Source organism: Osmia bicornis, chromosome 1 (assembly GCF_907164935.1).
Source record: "Osmia bicornis bicornis chromosome 1, iOsmBic2.1, whole genome shotgun sequence".
In the NCBI taxonomy this organism is placed as follows: Eukaryota; Metazoa; Arthropoda; class Insecta; order Hymenoptera; family Megachilidae; genus Osmia; species Osmia bicornis.
The window spans coordinates 7,909,034-7,936,525 of NC_060216.1; the positions used below are offsets into that span (position 1 = coordinate 7,909,034).

Below are 27,492 nucleotides of genomic sequence, written 5' to 3' on the forward strand. Positions count from 1 at the left end.
CGACGTTCATTGACGTAGCTTGATCCACGGTCGCGAAGAACAACTAGCACAACGAAGGACCGTTGTCGCGAATTGCTTCAATTTCTCGATTAATAACTCGACACCAGCAACTGGAATTGGTTCTGGGAAGCAGCTGTTGGACGCGGATGTGTCGCGCTCCGATGCTCGTCGAATCGCGCATAAATGCGTGTGCGTGTTTCTGCGACCTCGATCGTTATCGTACTCGTTCGAACGATGGTCCAACCTCGTGATACGAGAGAGAGAGAGCGAGATAGATGTTACTAAAGAGGTCTTTCGATCGACTCACCTGAACAGAGAAGACTGGAGGCTGCAGATGGACGTAGACGCTCGGGTGTCGCCCAAATATGGCAGCACTTCTTTAGCGATGTACTCCTCGAGGAACTGCAGCGACCTTCCGGACGCAGTATAATCGCAGTAGACCACTGAAAACGAATAAAACGAAAAATTATTCAGGGATATATAAGATCACTTCGATAGTATACTTTAGAACTTGATTTTAATGTTTAAATAATGGAAATTTTTATCTGGGTTAAAACTGACACTGTATCCGGCCATCTTTGACGCTATTCGGTAATCGACCGTTCCAGGGTTAAACAACTTTGCTCGGTTGAATGAAAAATCGATCGTTCCCCGTGATAATGTATCCCCTTGTGTTTTATTCGAGCCCGATTTATCTGTGTAACTTTCGATAATGCATCAGCCAGCAACATTAAAGGGGTCTCGAGTGCGATCGAGTCAATGATTTAACGGTATTCACAAGGTCTCTGTTTCCCTCGTTTCAAACGGATGTGTTTCTCGCCAATACCGAAATATCTCGATTCGAGCGTTGAAACTGCGCTTTATTATTTGCAATGCGTGATCCAGCGAAAATCAACGGCTTCATCGTTCAAGGATACATAAGGTGTGTCGTTTAATGCGAACCATGATGATCACTGACGGTCCACGGCGTTTACGAAAGGTAGATCTTTAATTAACCAAGAGAAGGTATTCTTTGATTGAACTTCGAAATAATAATTTCCCGAGTTCCTCGCTAAAATGGTGACTGATTTTTAGTCACACGAAAGTACACAGAAATCCCATTAGAAAAGTTCTGGATAACCTTGAAACGTCCTCGCGCCACCGCCTACACATTTCCAGGTCCTGTTTGACCTCGATAATCGACCTTCCGACATGTATCTGCTTACAAGTCAGACTGAAATGGCTCGTACGAACGTATCGACCTATTCAAATAGCTATCGTGAAACGTTTGCATAGCATCGAGCGAAAGAATCACAGCAACCATGGGAAATGGCTCAGAAGGAAACGTCATCTTCGCTAAGGTCGCGCATCCGCTCTTCGTCCCTTCCTTTTTTAATATCCGCTCGATTTAACCGACGAATTATTGAAGCACAAAAATGGCTGCGTCTCGGCGAGGTCGAATGCCAGCAAATAATTTTTCCGATGACGATTTTCGCGTGAAATTTATTTTCGACGAATTATACGCGCGTTACACCCTGTATATGGTGTCGAGGCATCGAAACAGCGGCCGTTGCTTCCGCTGCTATTTTCAGTCCCGCCCAGACGGAGTTGACCAGAAAATGGAAAATGTTTATTCGGTGGAACCGGCAGCCGGTTTCTCCCAGATTCGTTTCTGTTCTGGCCGCGAACAAAGGGCCATACAAGCTTGCATTCATCGCGCAGCAGACTCGAGGAAACGTCAAAAGGTTTGAAAAAAGGTTTGCACAATAGAAAAAAAGAAACAACGCGGTGTTGGACATGTGTAAATGCGTTTCCCGAGGGATCGTGTAGGTCCTTGTCCCGGTCGGAGGCTATTATTTCACTCTCGGCCATCCTGTTTGTGACAATAAATAAATAAATAAACGAGATGTAACGACTGCAGAACTTCCTCTCGCGCACCTGTTCCAACAAGAAACTCGTACAGCAGGCCTTCGTCGAGCGATTGCGAAATATTTCGGCTAGCGTGTAGAAACGCACGATTATTCTTTGCTCCGTCGATCTAAGAGGAGGAGAAGGTTTGACCGATTCGCGAGGGCAAATCGAATCGCTTTATTGGCGGGGAAAGCCAAGGTAGGCGAGAGATAATGACTCGCAGGTGTGTCTTACGAAACGCGGACTGATCGACGCCAACCGGTCCCTGCTACGGTCGAAATTACATTACTAGTGGCTTCCGATCGTTTAGACACAAAGGGAATAAAATCTTATTGATTTGTTTAGAGACGAAAAAGGGGACGGGAAGCAAACCAGCGAAATTTAATAACAGTTTCGTAACTGTTACGTAAAGAGACGAGAGAAATGGTGTGCGTATAACAGCCTGGAGATATTTTCTTGCGCCAATCGATTAGCTTGTTGTGGAAAACACGGACACCGATATCCTTTGCCTTTACCACTTGAGAAAATCACGAGCGATGACTTTTTGTCAATACCGTGTACGACAGAATTTATTATCTGGTTATGTAAATAAGGTTATTTAAAATTCGTCGCAAAGAAGCGGAAAGAATCAGATAAAATTTCAAATATGTCCGTTTTTGCAACAAGCTTATTTTCGATGCGTTCCAGCTTCTCTTGCAACCTCTTGCTTCCTTACATAACAGATTTTATCCCTCTTCTGACACGGCAATAGGCTCTGCCGGGATAAGCGGAGCTTCAGCGAATAAAACAAGCGGAATTCATTAACAATAACATACTGCGTAAGCTTCTGTAAGAGACTGTCACGTGTTGCTCATATTTCTCTTCCGAGTCAAAACACGTTTTACATAATTGCATTATTTAATCGCTAACAAGTTCAGGGGTCTTGGATTCAACAGAACGATACACCGCGAAATTGTCACTTCTCAAAGCACAATTCATCGTGATACAGTAAATATAGTTAGAATAATTTGAATCTATCTATCAAAGTCATGAATACGCGACACCAGCAGTCAGTGTAAATCAAATCCCTGAAAGTCTATTATTTCTAATTATTACTACCATTTCCGAGACATTAAAAGCTCGTTTTCCGCTTATATTCCGCTAAATTAAATCATCAACGTCGCTCAAATTGAAGTACGTAATACGTTCGAAACGCGTAGCTGGAAATTACAGTTCTCATTATCTAAAAATGTTAATTAGCTCTTCGATCAAACGCGACTCCGTCGAACAGCAGGCAATTCATTTCACCGCTTCGAACCGCATCTCGCAAATGGAATAGAAGCATTCGACTGACGTGAAAATCTCGTTACTCGATAAAATCGCGGTCTTTATCAACGAACCTCCACTCGTCAGCTCCTTGCAAATACATCATTCGAATGCGCTACACCGGACAGCTTTAATGTCAGCCGTGTCCCTGCATACGAACAGGTATCCCCCTTCGAACTCGAATCGTTCGCGATTCATCGAGGAGAACAGCGAACGCGAAAGTAAAATTGCAGTGGATCCACTTGAACTATCGACCTCAGGCCGAATGAAGTTTCTAATAATTGATTTTCCGCTGAATCGAAACGCAGCCACGTAACCTCGTTGCAAACGACTAGAAGTTTGCATACGATCGCTTTCTCCAGCTTGCAGCCACGATACCCGCCTGTCTTCGTGCGTTCGTTGAAAAGAATTACATAAAAAGAACAGCGATGAAAAAGAGAGAGGACAAGGTGTCGTTTAATTGCGTCACGAAAGGTGAGCGACGAACGCGGTCCGCGTGAATCGTTAGCCAGCCATTCCGCGTCGACTCGCGTATGATTTGCCGTCACAATCATATAATAGCGCAAATGAAATTTCTCAACTATGCACATCGATAAATCTCGCTGGTTTAAAGCAACTGTATAACCGCAAATCATGTGCAAGTCATGCGAGTCTGACATAAAACGACTTCTAAGCTACTTCAAAGCTTCAAAATTTTATTCTTTCCAAAAGCGTTCTTCGAAAAATCATACGGTAAAAAAATTCACCGTTTTAATTGCTCGAATCTTCTGACAAATTAAGCTGTTCATTCAGGTGTTTGTAAGCAACGCGTGATATCTCGTATGCGACCTTACTGATTATTATGTAAACGCCGTCCTGTGTTTTTGAATCAGTTCGGTACGATCGTTTAATAACAGCAGTGTACGTAGGTGGTGTTTAAAATACTTATGAGATAGTTTTCATTTGAATTGATAATAACAGATTACACAAATGGCAATACCTGGATGGCAACTTTGAATAGGTCAGAAAATGAATAACAAGATATCCGGAGGTAAATACGGCGAATTCAAACAATTCTTATAAAGACAAATGACCCATTCGTGCCACATAAAATCATCATCAGATATGTTATTTGTATACGTTCGAGCCACCGTTAGATGAAACATCCTGTAGATCATAAACAATCCGCACGATCGAGTCGATGAATCTCTCGCGATTCGTCGAGGTATGACCTAGCCAAGCTGGTTCAAGGTACCAGGAACTGCAGGGGATTCGCTTCTGGGCGTAGTTTGACCCAAATCTCGAAGGCAACGACGATTGCCCGAACGACCGTTTGACCCCGAACGAACAACTATTCGCGACGAGTTCCCTCTGTAACTGGAGCGCACGAACGCGGCTGTTTTCTGCGGGAATTCAAATAAAATGAACGAACAAGGAAAAGTACAATAGAGAAAATGAACAGACTAGGTGCGCGTTAGATAAATGCCGACGCATCGTTCGTCGCGATTAAACGGTAAATTAACAGCACTCCGCTTTCCAATTAGCCTTCAATTATACGTATAAACCCGACCGACGACGGCACGTTTTAACGTCCGGCGTCGTTTAACCGCTAAACGACTACCGAGTTCCTCTCTGTTCGACTGCTCGCAATTAATTCGGAGAAAAGTTTGCTCGCGAATTAATTAATCTCGTGGCTTGAAAAAAAAAAAAAAAACCTGGATCCTGTATTTGACGAACGAAAGAGGTAGATAAACGGAATTTAACCGCCGATATGAACGAGGTATTCGATTGATAAAAATACTGTTAGCAATTTAACAGGATATCTGGAGGAAATGTATAAAGTTGCTGGAATTCAAGTGAAAATAGCAGATAACGTTATGACTTACAACACGTGCGGCTAGGACCTAGTCAGTTACCATTCGAGACACATTCGGCTGTTTATCTTGCAAGCCATTCTATCTTCGCACAATTAAATATTTACGAAACCGTCTGCTCGAAACGGTAACGATTTGTTTAAATACCATAGGTTTTAGTTTTACCACCTTTCGATCGTTCGCGCAGTTTATTCGATGTTATTTGCGCGACTCGACTGCACCGAACGTTAGGTGATCTCTATTATCTCTTTAAATATTAGCTTTGTTCGCTGTTATATCGTGGCTTGCGATAAAAAGCAAAAAAACGTTCGGTTTCAATTTGGTGAACTTGATCGGGAATAAAACGCGTACACGACGAATTCGCGGGAAGTATCGATACAAGAAAAACATAATAGAAATATTATTTTCGTATATCTTATCTCGCGATAAGTCGAAGAAAATGATTGAAGCGCGTTTCAACAGAAAGCGCGCATAATTGATTGGATTCGAGCTTACAGATCGAAGATGATTTGCAAATAAACGCGCCAACTCTTACCGCCATTTTGTGTCACAGTGCGTACCCGCTTAATTGAACGTAATCTCCAAGAACTATTTTAAGACTCGACGTATCTTTCTGCCTAGCGTTTGCGATAACGCGGCAGAGATGCGGTCTTATTCCTGGCACCCGTCGTGACAATCTGGATTTTAGTTCCTACAACGTCATTCAAAGCTCCTACTGACCGACTGGTTTTTTGCTGACCAAATGATACACCGATGACTCGGCTGAATTTGAATATGTACCTTCCATCAGGCTGTCTTTCCTCGCTTCGAAACCCCTATCTCCTTGCTTCAGACAACAAACTGTCAGAGAAAATGTAATATTGTTATTGCACTTGGCACAATTCGAGCGATTTCTGTCACGCCATTTTCTCTCGTTCCAAAGTTCATCTCCGTTGTAGACAACAAACTTGAAATTTCAAAGTTTAAAGGAAATTTAACGTTAAATACAGTAGTATTTATGGAACCGTCTATATTCGTCGATAGTAAAGCTTGAATTTTCAGTTTCCTTAAAATTATTAATTAACCGACCATTCATACGGTGATTTTAATTCTTCTCGTGTTCAAAGCATGGCGTTTGATGGGTAGGCTTGCTGATGAATTCACCGGTAGGCCCTAGGATGAAACGTGTTTTCTGTCCTTCGTATTTTTTCTTATTTCATCGTCTCAGTCCTCCGCACGCAACTACACCAACCAACGGATATCAAATTCCTCGATGCCTTCCAGTATACTGGTCGGAGAAGAAGAAGACGAAGAAGGTTCTTTCACTCCGGAGCCCGTATGTTTATTTTGCAAAAAGCAAATGATGTATGTTGTCGACGTGTTCACGGAAAGTTAAACCTATACTACTTTCTTAAATTCCGCCAAGTTCATGTAACCGAAATGGGCGAATAAATATTGAATCGACAGAGAAATTCACGGTGATTACGTGAGAATATTGCGCGAGAAAACGGCCGATCGACCGACTCGGTTGACACGGTTTGACGCTTATTGGTCGGAAAATGGATGAAAATTAACGTTGGTAATTAACACAGCCAGCGTCTCCGGTCGGGATAGCTCGATTCGCTAACTGGATTGGTCAGCGTTTCGCGAATCGCTCCGACCGCCCCGACGTTCGCTTTGTCCCTCTGGTTACACGACAATCCGGGAAATTGTCCTCGAGGTCAGACGAACAAGCGTGTAATTAAAAGCGTCGCTTCGCTTAATCGCGCGGCCGTTAACGCGACCACGCAAAAACGTAGCTGCGGAACGAATCGCAGACGCCTGTTGCGTGCCGATTCGTTCAAACCTTTCCGCTCGCTTCTTCGTTTGTTTTCACGGCTGGCTACGTAACCGAGAACCCGTTGGCTATTTTCAACGCTTCGTTGTACCCACCAAGCACGTGGATCTAGAAAACACGCTTCCTTCAAACAAAGGAGCTAGTGATTCAGGCAGAATTACGCTACGGATTAAAAATAAAATAATGTCTAGATTTATTTCAAGTAGACTGCAGTTTCCTATCGAGCTTCGTTATCTTCGCAAGATATTGTAAGACGATTAAATCGAGCTATTTTTTCCTTACTCAATAACATACCGTAATGCTTCATTTTCTAATCGAAGATAGGCCGCAGCTTGCGCGATAGCCGGCTGATCGAGCGATTATCTCCTTCTTATCCATTTTAATCGCGCGAAGCTTCAGATAAGAAGGCCACTCCTTGATCGTACGACGGGTCAACACGAAAAAGGCATAAGAACTGTAAAACTTTGAGCACGATTCGAGAGACTACCTCGTCTACCGATCCAGTCGGACTCGACCTAGTTTCAAGTTCGATTACCCCTACCTTAGCACCCGTGAATCGTCACTGGTAGAATATCTAGTCTATCCGTGTCCATCGACTTGATCGGCAAGTTTTTTTCACTCTACGGACTGAATATTATTCGCACCTATTTCGATCGATACGCTCGAGTTACCAGCGTTCGTTCGTTTCTAGAAACAGTTCCTGTTCCCGTTCTAGAACTGCCGCCCTTCTGTAACGTTAAGGAGAGAAGCGCTATCTTTCATTCCATCCTAGATCCATGCTTTCGATAAGTAGCAGACGGTTTCGATGCGAGTACCGTTCAATTTCCGAGTTAACGATCGCAGGTAATTCGGAGCGGAACGCTGGAGGACCGATGTCCTTCGGCGCCATTCGAATAGCACGGATCCAGAGAGAGTGTAGGCCGATCCGTGGGCGTACGAGCTCGGTTCGACGTGGCCGCTTTCATTCGCGCACCTGACCTTCGCTTCAAACAATAAATTTCATATTACACGACTACCTGCGTATCGTGCAACGTTCTCTTGCTGATGTTCACCAGTAATCCACTCGATGAAACTAATGTTGTTCGATCAGATAGTCGAAGATTATAAAAGACTCAGCTATTCTTCCTCTTACGGTTATCGTAACAAGTGTCGAGAAGAAAATTGATTTTATCGAGTTTTCGTTGGACGTCTAAATCGTTGTACGATAAAAAACATCGATCCTTAATTACCTTATAATAACAATAGCAATGAATCATCAATTAAATATCTAATCGTGCCGATTAGTTTTTATAATTTTTAATATAACACATGAAAGTTTCATCGAATAATAATAGATCAGGTAACAGATTAGATTGCTCATCAAGTTCAATGTTGAAGCAGCAAAACGCGACTAGTTAGCAGGCGATAAATTCAAAAACGTTATAAATCTATCATTCTAGAGACTCGAACAAAGTTGCACCGTTCTGCCAACGATGGCCTTGTAACAGGCCAAGAACATCTTTATCGCGTAACAATTAACAGTTATAAATAGACAATGATATCGCGATGGAGATTGCAGTAGCGCCCAGTGAGTATATTACTACTCGTAAGTATCGGACATCCAGCGAATCACAATTCCGATACAAGGTGGAACTAAAATTAGTACGACGACCCTGGTGAAACTGGAGTTTGTAAGTATCCGAATACTTTTCAGACGGTAGTGTAGAATCGTTTCCGGTGAATCGACGTTAAATGGCGGAGCGTGTAATAAGCGTGAGATAACGGGCGCAAAGCGACAACTCGTTCTGGGAATCTTTTACGAGCGCGAAAAACCTTCGAGTCGTTTGCGAGGAGGAGCAGACCGGTAAAGCATCGCGATGGTTCGAAGTGTGCGAGGGGAAGAGCAGAGGGTGGAAGAAGCCTTTCGAGACCGAGTCCGGCACTAAATTTGGAACAAGGCTCATATCCAACGTCGCGCGGTTCGGCACAGGGCGATGAGAGAGCCTGGCTTGCGACCTAAATACGAAGGGACGAGATGAGAAAGAGAGAGAACAGCGTTTCTGCGGGGTCACTTCCATGAAACCGCCGCGCCGGACGAAAATAGTTCTCCTTTGTTCGTTCGAGCGTGCACGCGGCGTCGAGCACTCGCGAGTTCTTTTACATCCGGTCTGCTAGCCGGCCCTCCCACCGCGAACAATGGGTCACCGCGTGCTTCTGCGATCGATCGATCCAAGAGGAAGGAAATCGACCAGCAGACGCCTCCTCCAGAGATGCTTTCCGTGTTTTGCTACTCGATCCTCTCCAACTTGAGAGATTGTAGAAGAAAAGAAGAAGCGGAAAAGCAACTGGTAACTGTCTCTAATACGCTCCTGTCGAATCTTGCATTCCCGAAGAAACATGGGAACGACAGATAAAGGTTAACTATGGTACCTCGATCGTGAAATCGACTTAATCAACGGAAACAACGAGCGTGGTCACATCAAATGAATCGTTCCAGTGATCAACGCACTTAACCGGTTTCGCGGTCGTGCGTAAATCATAATCCGCGTTCCAAGTTCAAACGCGGACTGGGTCGCTTCCATTCATGCGTCATTGCTCCAAGGGTTAAACGGTCCAAAGAAGTGTTGCGATGATTTAATCACTTTCGGTTTTTACCGCTCCCCTCGGCCACCTTGGCCGTTGTTCCACGGTAGTTAGATCCAGTCACGATCGGCAACAGACGTCCTCCACCGTTTCCGATCTCTCGGATTACAAGAGAAAGGGTAAACATGAGACTTTGCTTTTAGAGTTACCTGACCGTTGCTCCTCTCTTTACTTTTCTCTCGGTTCATCCGCCGATCGAAATCACGATAATAGACCAATTATCAGAGCTGATGCGAGGAAACAAGAAAATCGGAACCGCCGTTCCTCGGCTCCGTCGTTTCCAATCTCTTAGAAGATGAATTGCTCTTAGAGTTAATCGATCGTTTCCCTCTTTCGTTATTGTTTCTCCTCGATCGATTGTACAAGTATACTGTGAACCGTTTTCTTTGGAAGCGACGTCGTTATTAACCAACCCCTGAAAAATTCAATATCTAACACCTCGATGTAACATTTTCTTGGCTACTAGCGTGCTCGCGATTAGTCTGGGAAAGGTGATCCGTTTAAATGAATCAACGCTCAATTGTGCAGCTTGCAGTGCGTCGATTACATAATAAGTATGCATATGCGAAATACCGCCTCGAGAAACGTTGATCGCAAGAAATGCAAAAGGAGTGGGCACCGCATCGATTACATTGCACAAATATGCTCAAACGAGAAGTGTCACAAGAGTGGTCGGCGTATCATGTTTTATGCATGAATCAATTCTGCTATTGTTGTTATTCGTCCAAGAGTCCTTAGCCACCCACAACATCCTCCGCAGCCCAATTTCGGTTGGCCATATGTCGGCTAAAAGTGCGATACGAGAAACATTGCGAAACGATCGTAACCGATCGAACTCGTGCCTGCACGAGATCAGCGCCGCTTTCTCTCGTGATTATAAAATCGTAACGACTGAACGCCGTGAAAAATACGACAGGATGCTCGTTACGTATCCGCGTGAACGGTCGATCGACGTTCGATGCGAGTGGCAAGTTGCCCGGCCGTAATTACCACGGTAAACTCGATTAAACTTCCAGCTTCGCCGGCCCGCGCGCGGTTTATTTTATGCACGGGCCGGCTCTGTAATCCCGGAGCGAACGGAAGCGATCGAACGCCACTCCGCCCCCGGCTGATATCCACACCGATAATTTCCGCGTGCCGCCATCATACCCGGCCGCGATAATCGAGGATCGAGTTCAGCAACGTTATTAACAAGCTCGCACCGATGAGCCTCGAAAGTATACTTTGAATGTTAAAGTCCAGAGTTGAACGAGGGGCAGGCACCGAGATATCTCGACGATTTCCAACCTGCCGTTCGAACGCGTCGAAGGACTACCGGTCAGCAGGATCGACATTCCGCGAAGAAACCTTTCGGACGAGCGTCTGGATCGATCGAGCCATCCGGCAGCCTCTTCCTGGCGGAGAGACTGTCTCGTCCTCCGGACGACGCACGACCCGCTCTAATTAAACGCGTCTTCCCCATTAATCGAAACCTGGTGGACGCGTTCGTGATTCACGCTACGTTTACAATGCCGGCTGCGGTAACACGAGCACGTATGTAGACACACGTGTATGTACGCAAACCAGACGGGACACGTACCGAGCTAGCGACCACGCGAGTAAACCGCATTAGGCGTGTGCTGCATTAGCACGTGGTTGGTCCGTTGGCTGGGAATTACGTAAGCACGAGGTAACCGGGGGCAATGTCAAGGCTGGAGGCTGCGCTGGTGTGGAGTAATTCTGTTCGAGTCGCGAAGTCAGTCTTAGGTAATTAAAAAATAAAAAAAAAACACTAATGTTATTTGGAAAATTTTGATCAAATCTAACGTTCGATACTCGAAAATAGTAATAGTAGTAAAAGTGAAAATAGTCGCCTGCCAACTCAGGGATTCCTATATAAACCAGTAAACTGAACTGACTCTGCTCGAAAATATTCGTCGTGCTATTCTTCACTCCGTAAGATCGCGATGACGCACTTTCACGCTCCGTCGATTTTCGAAAGAAGCGTGAACTGATGGACGATGTTGCGCAAAGATTTGGCAGAGATTTAGCGATATCGAGTTCGTCGAAGGTCACACACACTGGGAGACTCATCTAGATCGCGTGGGTAGTTCGAGTGATGCTTCTTGTTTGGCTTCGCTCGTCTGTGATGGTTTCGATGACTTATGCTGAATGCAACCGTGATGGATCAATTCGTTACCCTGATGACAGCACGAACTTTAAAGAGCTCCGCCTCGGTTCGAGGGCGGGTCTATGAGACTGTATGAATGGAGGAGCTTGGCTACCGTCTGGAATCTGTTTGTTACACAGAGATTCGCGTCAGAGATTCTAACATGCTCTGAAAAATGTATCCATTTCCCTTGAATGACAGATTCATCCTTATGACCTTTATTCTGGCAGTGGTTTTAACCAAAACTGAATACAGAAAACAATTAACGTTACTAATGCATACTTGCCCCGAGTAACATGACCATTAATTAACGTTTCTCTGCTTTAGTAACGGAAATAGAATGGAAGAAATATATTAAGCTCCAAAGTTTACTAGATTTATGCTTTCAGAGTTAAATATCGCAATCTGGCTGACCAGATAACCCTCCACGTTCCTCATTCTACTTATAATAGAAAGATCAGCAAGAGCTTGATGAAAAGTTAAAAGCCGACGAAAATATCGTCCTCTACTACTACAGGTAGCAAAGTGATAAATAAAAAAGTATATAAACATCTGAGATACCTTGGAAAAATATTCCAAGATAAATTCTAGACGATTTCTCGAGAGTCTCTCTTCGATTTAACACGATCGCTCGATTTATATTTAATCTTCCCGTCGAGGCGTCGCTTTGTCGTGGCAATTTAATCGACTTTGTGTGTCTCTTGTTTCAACCGGACACGACTTCCTGTTTGACAGACAAACTTCGCCATTTAAGTGTGTTTGCTGATAAGCGATGCTCAATCGAGACGTCGATACTTGTACATTGTACATAAAGAGGTGCAGTATTGTATCTACACGTTGATGTAATATCAGTCGGTTTACAGCTGTCTCACGTGAGGTAATCGTGGCCTGGCTTCTTCTATTGCGTACCAACGTGCTTCTTTTCAATCGAGCTGACGCGAACAATCATCGTTTCTTTCCCACCTAATCGAACGTGCGATTTCTCGATTGCCTCAACTCTTGTTTATTCAATTATTCGCTTAGATATACCGGATTGGCCGATTTTATAGAACGCTGTACTTGAAACAGGCTTAAATTTTTAAGTCAATATTTTGTAAAATACATTTTACCATTTTATATCTTATTTTCCTGTACAGATGGAGAAGTGGAATTGATTAGCGATAAGAGCGATGAATTAATCCATTGATAATTTTTTACGGTATGTTAAGACGCCTATCTTGGGGCCTATCTCCTGTTTTCTAACTCGTGCATTCATGATTTGATTATAATCGTGATCGGTAAAGCCGGTCGGTTATCGTCATCATCGTATAATCCTGTTTACGTATTGCCTCTTAACAATCGCGAGAGAAAACCGAGGAAACGCGAGCAATTATGTAAGGCAAAGGAGGCGGACTGGCTAGCGAGGCGAATAAGAGATTAACGAGGTCGCGTTATCGACGCTGAACCGCTGAAAAAGCGTTTGCATTAAACAGCCAAACTTTCTTCCAATCGGTACACGCGCAGATAATTGACATTCCTTTCGATAACCAGTCGTATGATTGTCCTCGATTAGCCAGCCCCGAAACGCAACAAGCGTTCGCTCGCGTCGATAAGAATTTTGTTTTTTAACCTCGGTGCCGCCGCGTCTGCTCGTGCCGTTGTTATCTAATAATTAACGAGCTGCTTGGCAAAAATCTGCTCGTCTGTTCTGCCATCACTCTCCGTTGCGCAAGCAATTACCACGTCAATTATCTATCGCGATACAGCCGAGTCGCTGTTACCGTTCGATCCTGAATAAAATGGAACGCGCAAACGTGCCAACGACCAAGAATTTCATTAACACTCGAGCTCATGATTTCAACGATGCACTTAGACCCATCTTCGTATTTAGAATGACTGTTATCAATGAATATTTCCGTCTCTTGGCACTCGAAAACACGGTGAAGACGAGTATTAAGACGATAGCACGTTTCTGGCTGTCGCGTTTTCGATTCTTCAAGGGAAATTCAGATTCTAGTGTCGAGAAGAAGGGAGAATCTGAAGAAAAGTTAAAAGTCTAGAGCTCAGGGAACTGAATCCAAAGTGTGCCACTGTCATGCTTAATCTCACAGTGTTTCTTTTCCGATACGAGGATTTCATTACAAAGTCTATTTAATGATTAAGTCGAAAATGAAAATATTATTCACGTTGGAAAGGAAAAAGAATCTATTAAGAATTAAATATGATTAATTATTTCTTGCGTGCCGTAATTGACACTGACCCTGCTCTTTGTTGCTTCAAGCAAAACGGAAGAATTTACGTAAGCTAAAACTTGTTAAGTAGCTCTTCAAATCGCATGACGTTTCTAACACGTCACTGTATATCCTGACCCGAGCTAATCAGGACGAAGATGTGGCAAATGTCACCGATCGTTCGACTAACTATGGAGGGTGTTTACGATGCGTTTCGGTAGATTTCCTCTAGGATATCGGACACGAGCCGAGACTTGCTAATCGTATAAATAACACGGGGCCAGTTTCGACAATATCTATTTTCGCAACGGATATTTTCACGTCGGCCAGCAAAGATTTGACTGAAAACTATTTCGATCGGCACGCGCCGTCTTTTCCATCGGCAATTTATCTCCGCCTGAAACAGGGTGTAACGATCCAACCGGATGATAACTCGGACACGTTCGCGCTCGTCTTTGTTCCACGCTGAGATCAGCGTTTCGGAAACGCTCGTGCCGTACATTTTTATTTTCACCGTGACACGTGCCGTGTTCTCGACCAGTTAAAGAATTTACCTGCAACCAATTGAATTCAATGATCGGTGTGTTTCTCGATTACGATCGCGTGTCGGCAAATGGTCAGGGTAGTCACGAATGACACCGTTGATGCACGAGAATCGTCCTGAAATGCTGTTCCTACGCTCGATTCCGCGGGATTTAAAAAGAATACGAGTAGTGGTGTTTCTGGCACTCGTTAGAATACTAACTTCCGTGCAAGTTCTCCTTTAACACGTTCACTATCATGGTGAAAAGATCTCTGTATAGTACGATGCTAAGAATGTAATTTAGTTAAAGAAAGAAAAAGGAATTTCGAATACCATTGAAATTGCAACGATATATCAAAATAACATACTGTAGTACTACGTTGAGAAATTAATGTTTAATATCCTTGATATAATCAATAACTCTGTCTGGCGTAGCAGACATGGCTATTTCTACTGTGCCAATCAGTACGGTAACGCGTTGACTGCTGCAGTGAAAGTATACATGTATAGCAAGACGTATTAACATTTTAATTATTATGGATATGGACAGTTAATTTTCACCTTGAAACTTTCAAATTATTATCTTGCATTTGAAAATTAATCATTCGTATTAATAACTACAGTTTCAACATGTCTGACTAAATATATCTGTTTTCACTGCGACGGTTGACTTGTTAATCGACGATCCTTGTAATATCAAGTACCTCGTTTCAAGAGCTTCCATTAACATACTTCATAAAATTAGTAATTTCCAAATTGTGATTGATAAGTGTTACATAAAAATGGACTAAAGGATCATGAGATAAAAGAGTCACGAATGCGCGACACCACCCGTCAGTGTTAATTAATTATTGAATTACAATCGAGGCATCGATTATTGGTGACTGTCAAGGCTGTCAACGTGTTAATTACTAAATTGAACGTATGGTTATCTCTGTCTACGTCGAAACAGAAGGTTTGCTCTACTGTTTTACAATCGGTCTGTATAAATTTGCACAGCATTTGAAATCGGCATGGCCTACTATAGTGCTTCAGTATCGGGGAAACCTACATTACGAATGGATTCACCACTTAAAGACAATAAAAGAATGCATGTAGACGCACGACCTATTTATCTAGAAACGCTACCTCGGCTACGTGCTGTAAACCCTTCCATCAACATATACGTTCACGAGCTCTTGTCCGATCGATTCTTTCGACTTTTCAAGATCTATTTAGATAAGGCTTATTCATCGGGAACTTCGCCAATGGAGGAAAACACGCTATTTTGAAGTTTTCCCTAGTTTCTGTTGAATCTTTTATTTCACCGCTGTATCTGTTCGGTTGTGGAGGAAGAAATAGTAGAAATTCGGAATTCGGAACAGATCTCTCCGTTATTTTCAACTAACCGATGTTTTCGAGTCGCAGAATAGCGAGGAGAGGGTTGATCGATCAAAACGATGAACCGAAATGAGAACAAGATCGCTTGCTGTCAAAATGATCTATTCGTAGCCTTATCGCGCTTTCTAAGCCACGTGTTCGAGCACAGCGATGAAACAAAGTGTCGATCAAAACGTATAAGATAAAGAAGCTTTGCTCTGTGGTCAGAGAGGGATATACTACTTGCTCTCTTACGTGCTCTATTGCGAACGACACAAGTGTACCGAACTATACCCGTCTAAAAATAAATTATCACCCCGACTATGTGTCGTAATACTGAAATGTTGCAAGTGTTACTTTAGGAACATATCGATTAGTTGGCTGCTATGATATTCACGAGCTTTCCTCGAGACGTTAGTAGTAGGCATCGCGAATCGGTTAATTTCAAACGATTGTCACTGCCTCGGTACTGTCAACGGGGTCGTCCGTGCAATAAAGAACAGCTAATAAAGCGATAAGCGTCGCGTTCTCGAATTACCAGCGGACGCGAATGCATGCACTCAGTTGCAGCTCGCTGCATGCTCGCGGTTACGTAAAGTAAATCCTCTCGTAACGAGCGAACGCGAAGCGTGTTGCGATCTATGGAATATTTGAAACCGTCTGACACGTTCCTGTACCGGGTACACTTAATACCGACTGATTAAAAACTACGATTAATCATCGATTAGTCGTCCATGATGACAAGCTGCTATTTTTGCCGGTCAATGTACCATGAAATTTGTATTTTTAGCCATCGCTCCAACGAGTTGATTGTTCGAGGACGAACAGTATTCTGTGTAACAGAACGACACTGTTGTCGTTCAATGTACGTTTCATCGGAATTGCACTGTCATTAGCGAGAATTGCTCTCGGTTTGAATATGAATTGTATTTTACGTAGCATATTCTGTTGCACAGGAAGTCGTTACCCCTATCATGCGAGCAGATGGATTATCCGAGTAAACAATCATGATTATTTCGAACATCACGTGCTCTAACAGCTGTTTTTCAAGTTTATCATTTATTTCCTTTTTTTTTTTTTTTCTTTTCATTCTGTGCATACGAAATTGTTTACGCTGGCTGCATTAACGATGAGACGTTACCGCAAGAATTATGCAGCGGAAGCAACAAGTTCGCGTAACCAATGTTTTCTCGAGTGATTCAAGAACGAAAGTTTAATATGTACGGTGAAGCGATAAAAATCGAGAGAAAGAGATACAGGCGGAATTCGTATAAGCAATCGTGTCTTTGTACGACCTCGCTTCTGTTTTTAGCGCTTCAAATTTAACGTAACCGATTCCGCGCAAACATTCGCGATCAACGCTTCGTCGTATCTCGCTCGAGATCGCGCTGACTATTTGTAAACACTGTCACCAACATTCTACGTATCATTTCACCGAGCTCTCCTGATAACGGTATAGAGGATTTCTAATAGCATTCCAAAGCGAATACTATCAAACGGCTCTGAATCGCTGGCAAACAAGGTCGGATAGGACACACACTCATGCGAATCTGCAATACGAGTCCTTTTTTCTCATTACTTTTCAAATGACTTCGAGTAAACACCGCAATTACATCGTCAGTTTATTATCATGTTTATAAATGTTGTTTGATGTTACATCATTAAAAATTAAAAGTAAACAATTTCTTACTTTTTGTTGACGATCTGAAGAATTGAAAACGTTGTGCGAAGTATCCTAATTTTAAGAGATGATCATCATACCTGGCGCCACGAATTTAATTTCATTAATATATTCATAAGACGGAAGAAGAAAGAGGGTTCTAAATACCACGAATGTTTTATTAATAAGAAGCTGAAATTCGTGGCAGTTGAAGAGTTAACGCTGAAATTCGCTTGGAATTTTCTTGCGATCAACGAGCGAGTCGCCTCTCAGCTTCTTAGAATACCGAAGTTGTTATGTAAAGAACATCTCTGCGAGCGCTTAACAATACGGTCCCGCGGATACGTGGAAACTCCTGTGCATGACTGGTCGCATCATTTCCGAGGCCATTTTCTAGACAAGCCCGAGAAAAACGTGCAACGCGAAATGTCGTTGTCGCTAGCTATCGATGACGCAATTCGCAACTACTATGAAACAAGCGACCGAGGTGCCGGATGTTATTAACGTTCATTATGACAATCAATTTATGATTTCGTTGGAAATCATTTTTTCTTCAACCGGACGTTTGTTTCAATTTGAAACGGCAAGCCGAGGAACATTTCACTTGGCGACACGCGCGTTAAACGTCACAAAGGTGTGCTTGTGTCGCGTATCGTTCGCTCGTCTTATCGGCATGCCACGATAACGTGGTTCGGTTTGGAAAATTTGATTACGATATCTCAAAGCTCGTATACGACAATTTCAGACTACGAACTTTCGAAAATGAAACTTTCAGTATACTATTAGGTGTGTGCAAACGTTCTATTCGTTTCTTTAAAAAATTTAAGTAGACCATAAAAGGGCAACGGGTAAACAAAGAATCTAAATAAATACGTATAAATAATTTGCAATAAAATCATGCGAATCTGTAACACCTGACGCGAGATGCGTCTTCAAATTCCGTGCCAAAATTGCACGTCGATATTCGAGAAACTTCGCTCTCTCAATTTCGAACATCGAATAAGAACCGACGCCGAGATTGCTTGTCCTCGCGGTAACGAGCGTCGAGGCGAGCGAGAAATTCGCTAGAATGCTATTTCGCACGCGATCCATGGAAACGTACCAGTACCGGTAGCGTCGGGACGCGATTTCGACGGGCGTCGATATCTCGGTCCACTTGGCGCAAGGCCGACCCATAAATCGCCCCACAACACCGACTTCGCGCTTTCCACCCGTCGGAATGCGCCGTGAAAACGGTCGTGAATCGCGAGCACCCGTGTGCCGACGTTGGAAAATCGATCGCGAGATTAAAAATGGAGAAGCGATAAAATCGGGAAACTTTTACTTCGAACGTCCTCATTCTTTGCCAAGGGAAAAGGAGCACCGGTTTACGGTGTTTTATGGCGTCGCGGTGCTTTTGCTTTCACACCCTGGTTACGATCTACTCGCTGAAGCAAGACGCGACGCGACCCGACACTGCGAGCAAAAAGACGGAACACGCCCCTCTAGAGGTGTAAATAAAAACCGATGTTCCGCTTTTACCTCGTCTATATCGTGTCACGTGGACACAAATAGCAAATAGCCGAACGAACGAGCTACGGAATACATTAATTGGTATAAAGGCACGCACCTTTCGAGCTAGCTAGACGTCAGCTGGTTTAACAGTAAAGAAAAAAAGTCAGTGAAAAAGACCCATTTGTAAATTTCCAAAAATATACTTTCGGTATTGATAAGTAGCAGGTCGTTTCAAAGGTCTTGGCGTGTTTCTTAAGAGTCTTTAACATAACGGTTCGAGGTTACGTCTTTCTGGGGTTAAGGTTCCCCGATTTTGGCAAACCATTAAACAAGGATTTTTCTTGAATATGTATTCGCAGCGACAGGATGCGAACGCGACAATAGGTCTTGATCGAGTAACACGATTCATCAATCGAAACGGTCAATTCCGAAAGTCGACCTTCAGACTTCGAATGGTAATTTCGAATCTCTAGAACAAACATATTGCTCGTCTTGGAATATTCCTTTGAAAAAAATGTCGCCTATTAAAAAAGTGGCTGCACGTGCGAATCGAAACGAGCTATTTTGACGATTCACGGGAAGTCGATTCAATAAAAGAACGTTGGACGGAGGATAGTTGACAGTCGAACGTGGAGTCTCCATCAATTTTAAGGGAAATCGGCTGATTTGTATGCGTGTGTATGAATAATGCATACGTTGGTCGCATGACATTTTTACGCAGCAGCGAGATAAGATCTATAGTCCGACGAAACTAGCCACAGGAACGTGCGAATAACGCATCACTGGTCGTGTCATTGAAACACCATATTATCACCTTTGAATACGAGATTCGGAACAAACGAGTCTCATTTTTGCTTTTAAACAGTCAACGACTATAAGTGGTCGATGAGAAAAGAACACGAGTAAACGCGGAGACCGACTTTTTGTAGACTCAACAAAGAGTACCTTGTGTTCTCTGCTACCAGCTACGTCGCAGCTTAATCTACTTAGAGACCACTGGTATCATTGATCAAGGTCGCTTCTTTAACTCATCTTCCGAATAAAAATTATCGCGATCTAATGATTAAAAAAACTGTTAAGAAGAAAAAGAAGAAGCGAATATTGCGAACAGCTGTTGAATCGGTATCGCGAAGGAGTGGTCTCATTTCGCCATCAATTACGAAATGAAGCAAGCAGTCACGAATCAAGAATAGATTGCCTAAATAAACGGCTTACGAAAACTTGTCGCTCGTTGGATAAACTATATTCGATCAACCGATGCCTATTTCTTCGTTCTTGAAATAATTTAGCGTATAAATTTCAAGCAAAAATTCCTGGTTTCATGAGTGGAATTATACTACCGTTTTTTTTTCTACAAAGGTGAAAGAAATTGGCAGTGTACTCCACCATGAAAGGTGTACAGGGAATAATAATGCAACTGCGATCCCTGCGATAAAGCCAGTCACCGCTCAAGGTCTGCCACTCGAGGAAACATATTTCCCTAGAGCGTGCAATACGCGGACGAACAGATACACCATTGTGTGTGCAGACCCGTAGCGAGCTCGTGCGAACCGAATAGCGTGTACATGTAAGCACCAACAGTTCCGTGCACACACAGACAGACTTATCGCAGAGAACAGAACACTGGTGATGTAATCGGTAACGTAAACCGCGGGCGACGCCGGGTCTACCAGAGTCGGCCGATGGCCAGCAACCAATGGGAAAACGTAGCGAGTTCGTTCTTCGGCCCGTGTATAATCCTTTCGCTGGCCTCGTTCCGCGAGCAAGACTTTTGATCGCGTTCCGTGCCCGCGCCAGGATCAAGGATACCGCAATGAGAATTCGTTTGGCAAGCCTCGATTTTCGACTGACTATCCTATGATTTTTACCGTTCAGTCTTTCGAAAGAGAGCCAGATTTCGTGATCGCCCGTACGAACGTCTTTTACAATTCGAAAGACGAAGCTCACGCAGGACCAGCAGGCTTTAGAACGCGTCCCTTATAAATTAAGAAGAGATTGCTTTGAGAATTCACGATAAAGAAAGATCGTAAGCCGCTGGCAAAGTTTTGTAAGTTTTGGTAACAAACAGACGTGACTGGGACTAGGAAAGTTTGAATCGCGAACTAGAGTACTGGTTTATCGCATCGTGCTCCCATATGGACCCTGTTGGTACGTACTACTAGATGTCCGAAACGTCGGCGACGCACGGTCTATACTACTGTCGCTCGCACCGATAGCCTCGTATAGCGACGAATGGAATTATTTAATTCGATACGAGATGAAATCATTTCACTGGATATTTTCATAGTTGCACTTCGTACTTGATACAATTTCTGATGGCATTAGAAAATACATAGACCGACCGAGTCTTGACACCGTTCAAGAAGCGGGTCACGTAAATATTTTCGAATGTTCGATATATCTGCTATCAACTTTATTGCATTCTTGGCACTATAAACGAAATCTTGTCGCTGAGATACGATATACCGTGCCCGTTGTCTCGTTCAAGGCAACGTAGATAGGAAAGCGTCGTTTCAGGATATTCTCTGTGTACGTGCGATGCAGCCCGATGCAAAGAATTTATTTCCGAATCGATGCTTATAAGCTGGACGTAATGTTAGATCGTAAGGAAAGTTAATCGCGAAATCGATGAACCTACCAACATCGACGAGGTAGCAATAAAACGGCAATTTAAAGGACGACATTTAACCCAAGGAGAATCGTTATTTGCACACAGTATCGCGACCGTTTTTCAATGCCTCTTTTTTTCCATACGATTAGAATTCACGCGGACGAAAACAATGAGCGTGCGGATTGCTTGCCACTCGCGAGACCGCTTCTGAAGTTGATCAAAGGTGGAGTGGCAGGCAGAAAGGCGAAGCGGTTTGAAGAGCTGGAAGCACGTAAGTCTGTTGGACAATGCGCAATTTGTCCCGAAAGAAACATGAGTACCAGCTTCCGTGTTCAAAAATTATACGTGACGGACGAAGGGAAGCAAGTATTGTTACGCTCGCAACAGGAAATCAGCGATAGCGCTATTAGAAACGTGGCCATTTAAAACCGTGGGGCTGACAATTGTCAGCGAAATTGGATAATACTACTGCGGAATTTCAACCTCTCACTTCCTTTCACGTTACACGTTGCTAGTATCGGTCGAACGAATCGTAGTACATTTACTGGAATATTATCCTTGACGCGCAGCCTCGATTATTAAATACTATGAATTAAATGTTACGACGGTAGCTCGTAAACGAACTCATCGCGAAATTCTATCATCTCGAACGACCTCGTCGAGAAGATAACCGAGTTAGCGCTCCCAGCTGCCCGGAGCGAAATGGCGCATCCGTCGCGACGGGGTAAGAACTTCCGGGAAAATTTCTTTCCACGATATCCAACGAAATCGAATAACAACAAACACCCTTGACCTGGTTCACTGAGTTCGGATGACATTAATTCAATAGCAATAGTCCGATCGTATTGCCTTTTGATAAACGACGCGGTAAACAAAAGCAGATCTGTTTCGCAGATAAAAGCATCTTCTCCGTTTTCAGGACAGCCCGGGCTGTCGATCGATCGAAAGGAAGCGGTGAAAATAACGCGACCATTATCGACGATAGAAAGTCACTATCCCCAGGCCACGGATAAAATCAATGAAAGCGAGTTGCTGCCAGTGTTCACGGTCAATCGCGAGTACTTTGAAAACGCAAGAAGAATTGATAGACCGGTAGAAAAAGCCTGGAGATCGATTTTATCAGGACGATCCGAGAGATCGCAACCGTAAGAGAGTTCGAAAGCGGATGCGCATAAATCAGGATCAAGACACGTGGCATAAGACCTTTTTAAGGAAAAGTCAGTCCGCTACGTTACTGCTAAAATAAACTATACCGTTCGTAAATCATGTATTTTACATTTTCTCTCCTATTTTTATACGTTCGTGCCCCTTCTTTTCCGTCCGAAGCTCGATACACTTTCCCCGCAAGCGAATCAACGATTTCGAGCGATCGTCGTTCGCGCAACCCAGTTTCTAGCCGTCAGAATCGGTGACCACGAAGCTACGTGGGAGACGGATCGGGCATAGAAAGTGATGGGGCGTTTCCGGCTCTCGCTCGAGTCCCTCGGTAGACGAACGATAACGAAAGGGAAGACGCGAGCCAAGGATGCCGGACAAACGACATCGACGAGAGCGTCGTCGCGTCGATAGAAAGCAGCGAACCAACAACAGTTTTACCGTGATACGCTCGACTTGGCACACGTGTGTCTGCCAGCAGATGGTCGCTTTTGTACGGAGCGGATCGACGACCGTCAGAAGAGGCTCGATAGAATCGCTGCTACTCGACTTCGAGACGCTCGAACGGCGAGAAAGGAAGGGAAAGAGAGGAAAAGAAGAAGCATGAACACGCGTGTATCGAAGAAGGAATTGACGGCGGCGAATAACCGAAGGTGAGCAGAGGACAGATAGGTTTGCCCGAACGAGAGTGCAGCGTATAGGTAGGTGTTGGCTCATCTCCAGGGCATTGTCTTTTTACGATGACAAGTAGCCCCGAGGGCTGACGCGACAGCAAAGGAAGAGCTCGCCTCCGGGGAAAGAGGTTCGCGACCAAGCAAGAAAGGAAAACAGCTCGTCTACTGTGTAATGTGCCGACCTGGAACGTATCACCGCGAGCCATGGGTCAACGTTCGGACGAGAGGGAGATAGTTTTTTTTTTTTTTTTTTCTCGGTCGCTTTTAGATCGTGGTATAAATATAAACGGAATCGGTGCACGGCTGCTGCCCTGCCGGACTCTGACTCAAAGGAAATAACGACGGACACGATAGATGCGCGTTCACCGATGCAACGACCACGCGACACACGCTCGTCGTCGTCGTCGTCGTCGTCATCCGATCTAACTGGGATTTTTCAACACGACGATGGATGGTGTTATGCAACAGCCAACGATCGTCGTGTTTCAACGCGCCGTGAAATGCCTGTCGATTGCGTATTATCGTTGCACACGCGACCTCGGTCAACCCGCGGATCATAGACTGTCGTCGATCTCCGAGTGAAACTGCTCCGCCATAGAGTGATCCGCGAACGTTGCGAAATCTTATCTATTCCCTTCGTTAGCGATTGTAATACAAAACTGTGCTTTTACTATCTGCGTAGCCTGTCACGTGTGTGTGTCATCGAGTACCGCTCAGTTAGTCACGAACAGAGAAAACAGCAACAAACGGTTAGTGGAAAAGTTTCGTTGGCAACGTGAAAATCTTCCGCGATTGATTGAACCCCATCGCGGCCCCCGCCCTGATTGGCAGAGCGGAAGCGAAATTGCGATCGACGACCGAACAAGCGACGGAGAAACGTTCGATTCTTCAACGTGACCACCATGGACATGGAATTTGCACCTCTCGGCAGACAGGCACCTCGCCAGGAATTCGCTTCGCTGGCTGAAATATCCGGCGGCCAGCGCGACGCTACGTAGTAGACGGCACCGATCGTGAAAGTGTACAACCGCGTGTTGTCTATGCGTAATGCCAATGCCTGGCTTATTCCACTGCGCGTCTTGCGCATGCGGTACTACTACTTCGCTTATCTCAACGTTTAGGGGACAAGAGACTTGCTGGCAGATAATAAAAGGTTCATTGCCCCTCTCATCCTACCAATTATTTCTTCTTTTCACGGTGGACATTGACATTCGGGCGAACGAATTCGAGCACATCCGTTCCATTCGTTCGATATAACTCTTTTAATGATTAACGTAACGTTAGGATCTCAGAATTACAATCAATATTTTGTTTAAGGAAGTAAGCGACATAAAGTTGAGAAAAAATAGTGAACAACGTGTTTATATATGAAAAAATTATTTATAAAATGACTTGATAATTAAATACCGATCGAAACAATAATTTCTTGTTTTCGCGATTGTTTAGAGAACGAAAAAGATAAGAAATTCCACAGCTCTCATAGACGAATAAAAATGAATTTAATGCAACGAACGCATTGATTCATGCCCTCGTAAACAAAATGCTTGTTGATAATATTCAAGCAATAAAATCAGAACAGGTACTCGAGGAAAGTTCCATATACACTAGGCGAGCCAATATCGTACGAGCGACTCGCTTGGCACAATTAGACACGGGCAAAAGTGCGTTTTATGAATATTGGCGTGTTTTATTGGTCTCCGCTTGTCGCGGACACGGTATAGCGCTTGACGCGTTCCAATTAATTTTACCATTATATCCTGATAACTAGCCGATTACCGTCGCTCGCGTACTTTCGTTCCAGGTTGCAAAATCGGTTCTCGCGGATTATGTTACTCGTACGACTATCGCCTCGGGCGACTATGAAATTGCACAGCGTTTGCAATTTCTTCGTGGAACGTTGGAATGCGCGGAGCGTACGATGGATTAGAAGCAACGAAATCAAATAATAGAGGAGAAATCGATTGATCGATCGTTTCATTGAAAATCATTCACCTTCGCGGTCTCTAATTATCGAGCTCGAACAAAAGAGCTCCTCTCCGTTGCTCGTTTCTGCGATATTGAAAAAAAATGTTGAAAGCGAAACGCGGGGAAAGTGGGCCATTAGAACGGAAATTAAAATTGTCCTTGTCCAATCACGAATGCTCTGTTTAATACCAGAACCAGCAGCGTTGAATGCATACCTACTTTTATCACCCCCGTCAGCGGGGAGGATATTTGAAACGGTAGGCAAACTGCTTTTAGATTTAATTAACGAAATTTCGTTTACTCGCGCGTAATTTTCAACGAAGCTACGATCGATGAGGATGGAAGCAAAGAAAAAAAAAGCACGAGGAGGCACCAGTTTTCCGCGCCATGCCCCGATTATGCTTTCTATTTTCATCGGGTGATTCGCGTTGTCAGCTGTCGCATTGGCCGCACGTCACTTTGCAAATATTCCGGGACGTGAGAGCGTTCTGTGACGCGGGCGAACGGGCGATCGCGCGAGGACGCGTGCTCGTTCGTCCTGGTACGGCGCGACGCGGCGGCGCGGTGGTTTGTTTTCAGAAGTCGAGAGGAGAACGGCGACCGATTGGTCGTGGTTGTGGCTAACGGTAACGCACACTCGCGACCGGTTCGGCAAACGTACCGAAAATATTCGCGCGTTACGCGCGTCCGTGACCCAAAACTGTCCGTCACTGGTGATCCTGGGGATCGGAGCTAACGAGCCGTTCGTAGCCCGGTGACGCGAGCTCGACGAACACGGCGCGGCGTGTCGATTAAATTAGACGAGAAGCCAATTAGAATCCGCTGCCACTTAAGCTTCTCGAGAAACGCGAGCTAATTGCATCGTACCCGCACGTGTCCTTTACCGGGGGTATCGTTGTTCCTCTCGCGGTCTCGATTTCCGCTCGACGAAAAATCAACATCTCTACGCTTCTTGCAAATATCGGCACGTTGTTTCGAGCTCGCAGTCGTAGACACGAGTATTCATAACTTTGTTTCCACGGCGAATCTGCAATTCAACGTTGCAGCCGGAACGGGGTCAGCCGCGGGAGCGGAAACGTCGATTAGAATTACAAAGAAGCGGTCGTTAGTTAACGGTGCGATCGTGTTTGCCGCCCTTTCACGAAGTACTAACATCCACGCTTTTCATTACTTCCATTTCCTTTCAATTGAAACTCGTTAAAAAGATGCTTCTCGCTGGACGCTCTCCTTTTCCTCTCTGACCGTCCGCCGACGTCACAAGTTGCCCACACCGGAGTAGTGAGTAAAAAGGTGACGCCATTCGACAAGTCATCGCCTAGTCTTTTAGTTTTAGCGACGTGCCAACAGATTATGTTGAGTGGATGATTGAAATCAATGGTTATAAGAAAAATGCTTTCATAGAGCTGGTGTACGCGATAGGCAGACCTTGAGTTATACACCGACTCCTCTATTTATGCGCTCCCACGAGCTCGGTTCAAAAGTAGGACACTGCTCCTATAGATTCATTAGGACGATCAGTCGGTGTTGCATCTTGTACGCGCAAACCAATCCAAGTTATCCATAAAAACCGTGAGTGTTACTTTAGCACTGGAACTATCCAAGTCTGTCAAGATGATGCTTTTCTAACGCAAGAACCGTAGGTCGATTGTTCTTTACTTATGCATCCGAGGAAGTTCACCTTAAAAGTGAGCAAAGACAATCGATTCGAGTTATACTTGGAAATACGCTAATACATGGTACTCGCTGCATCGTTAACTTTGTTTTGTTACGTTCGTACTTGGATACACGGTATATACTTACAGCGAAGACATTATTATCGGTCTTGTTATTATGACTGTCTACGGAGTTAAACAGGGAAAACATTTTCCAAGATAAACCGCCTACACTCTACAATATTATCTATCATTTGTTTTCGCCAACATGTTTCAACGCGGAAACTGGCGCAGAATTAACGCAGATTACGTCGGATCCTAATCTCTCGACATTTCGCTGTCGCCCGTGACGAATTACACCGTTTCCTGGTGTATTTTCGCTATCCACTTCCATTCCAATTTCATCCATCCTCGTTAAATATAAAACGAATCCCTGAAGGATAATCGAGAGAGTCGGTGGCAATTTAAGAAGTAAAATTAACTGGCTATCGAAAGTCGAGAGACTCTCGAGCATCCGCCACCCTGTCGACAGATCGTTTGCACATATTTCCATA

At 44.1% G+C, this 27,492-nt stretch overlaps 1 protein-coding gene across 2 annotated transcripts in view; it reads right to left on the minus strand.

Annotated features, from left to right (window-relative positions):
* LOC114875480 overlaps positions 1–27,492 on the minus strand; it is a 49,973-nt gene that overhangs the window by 10,084 nt on the left and 12,397 nt on the right. For both annotated transcript variants that reach the window (XM_029185815.2, XM_046286478.1), the window contains one exon: positions 308–443. In XM_029185815.2, coding sequence (XP_029041648.1) covers positions 308–443 — 136 coding nt within the window. The remainder of the gene's footprint in view (positions 1–307; positions 444–27,492) is intronic.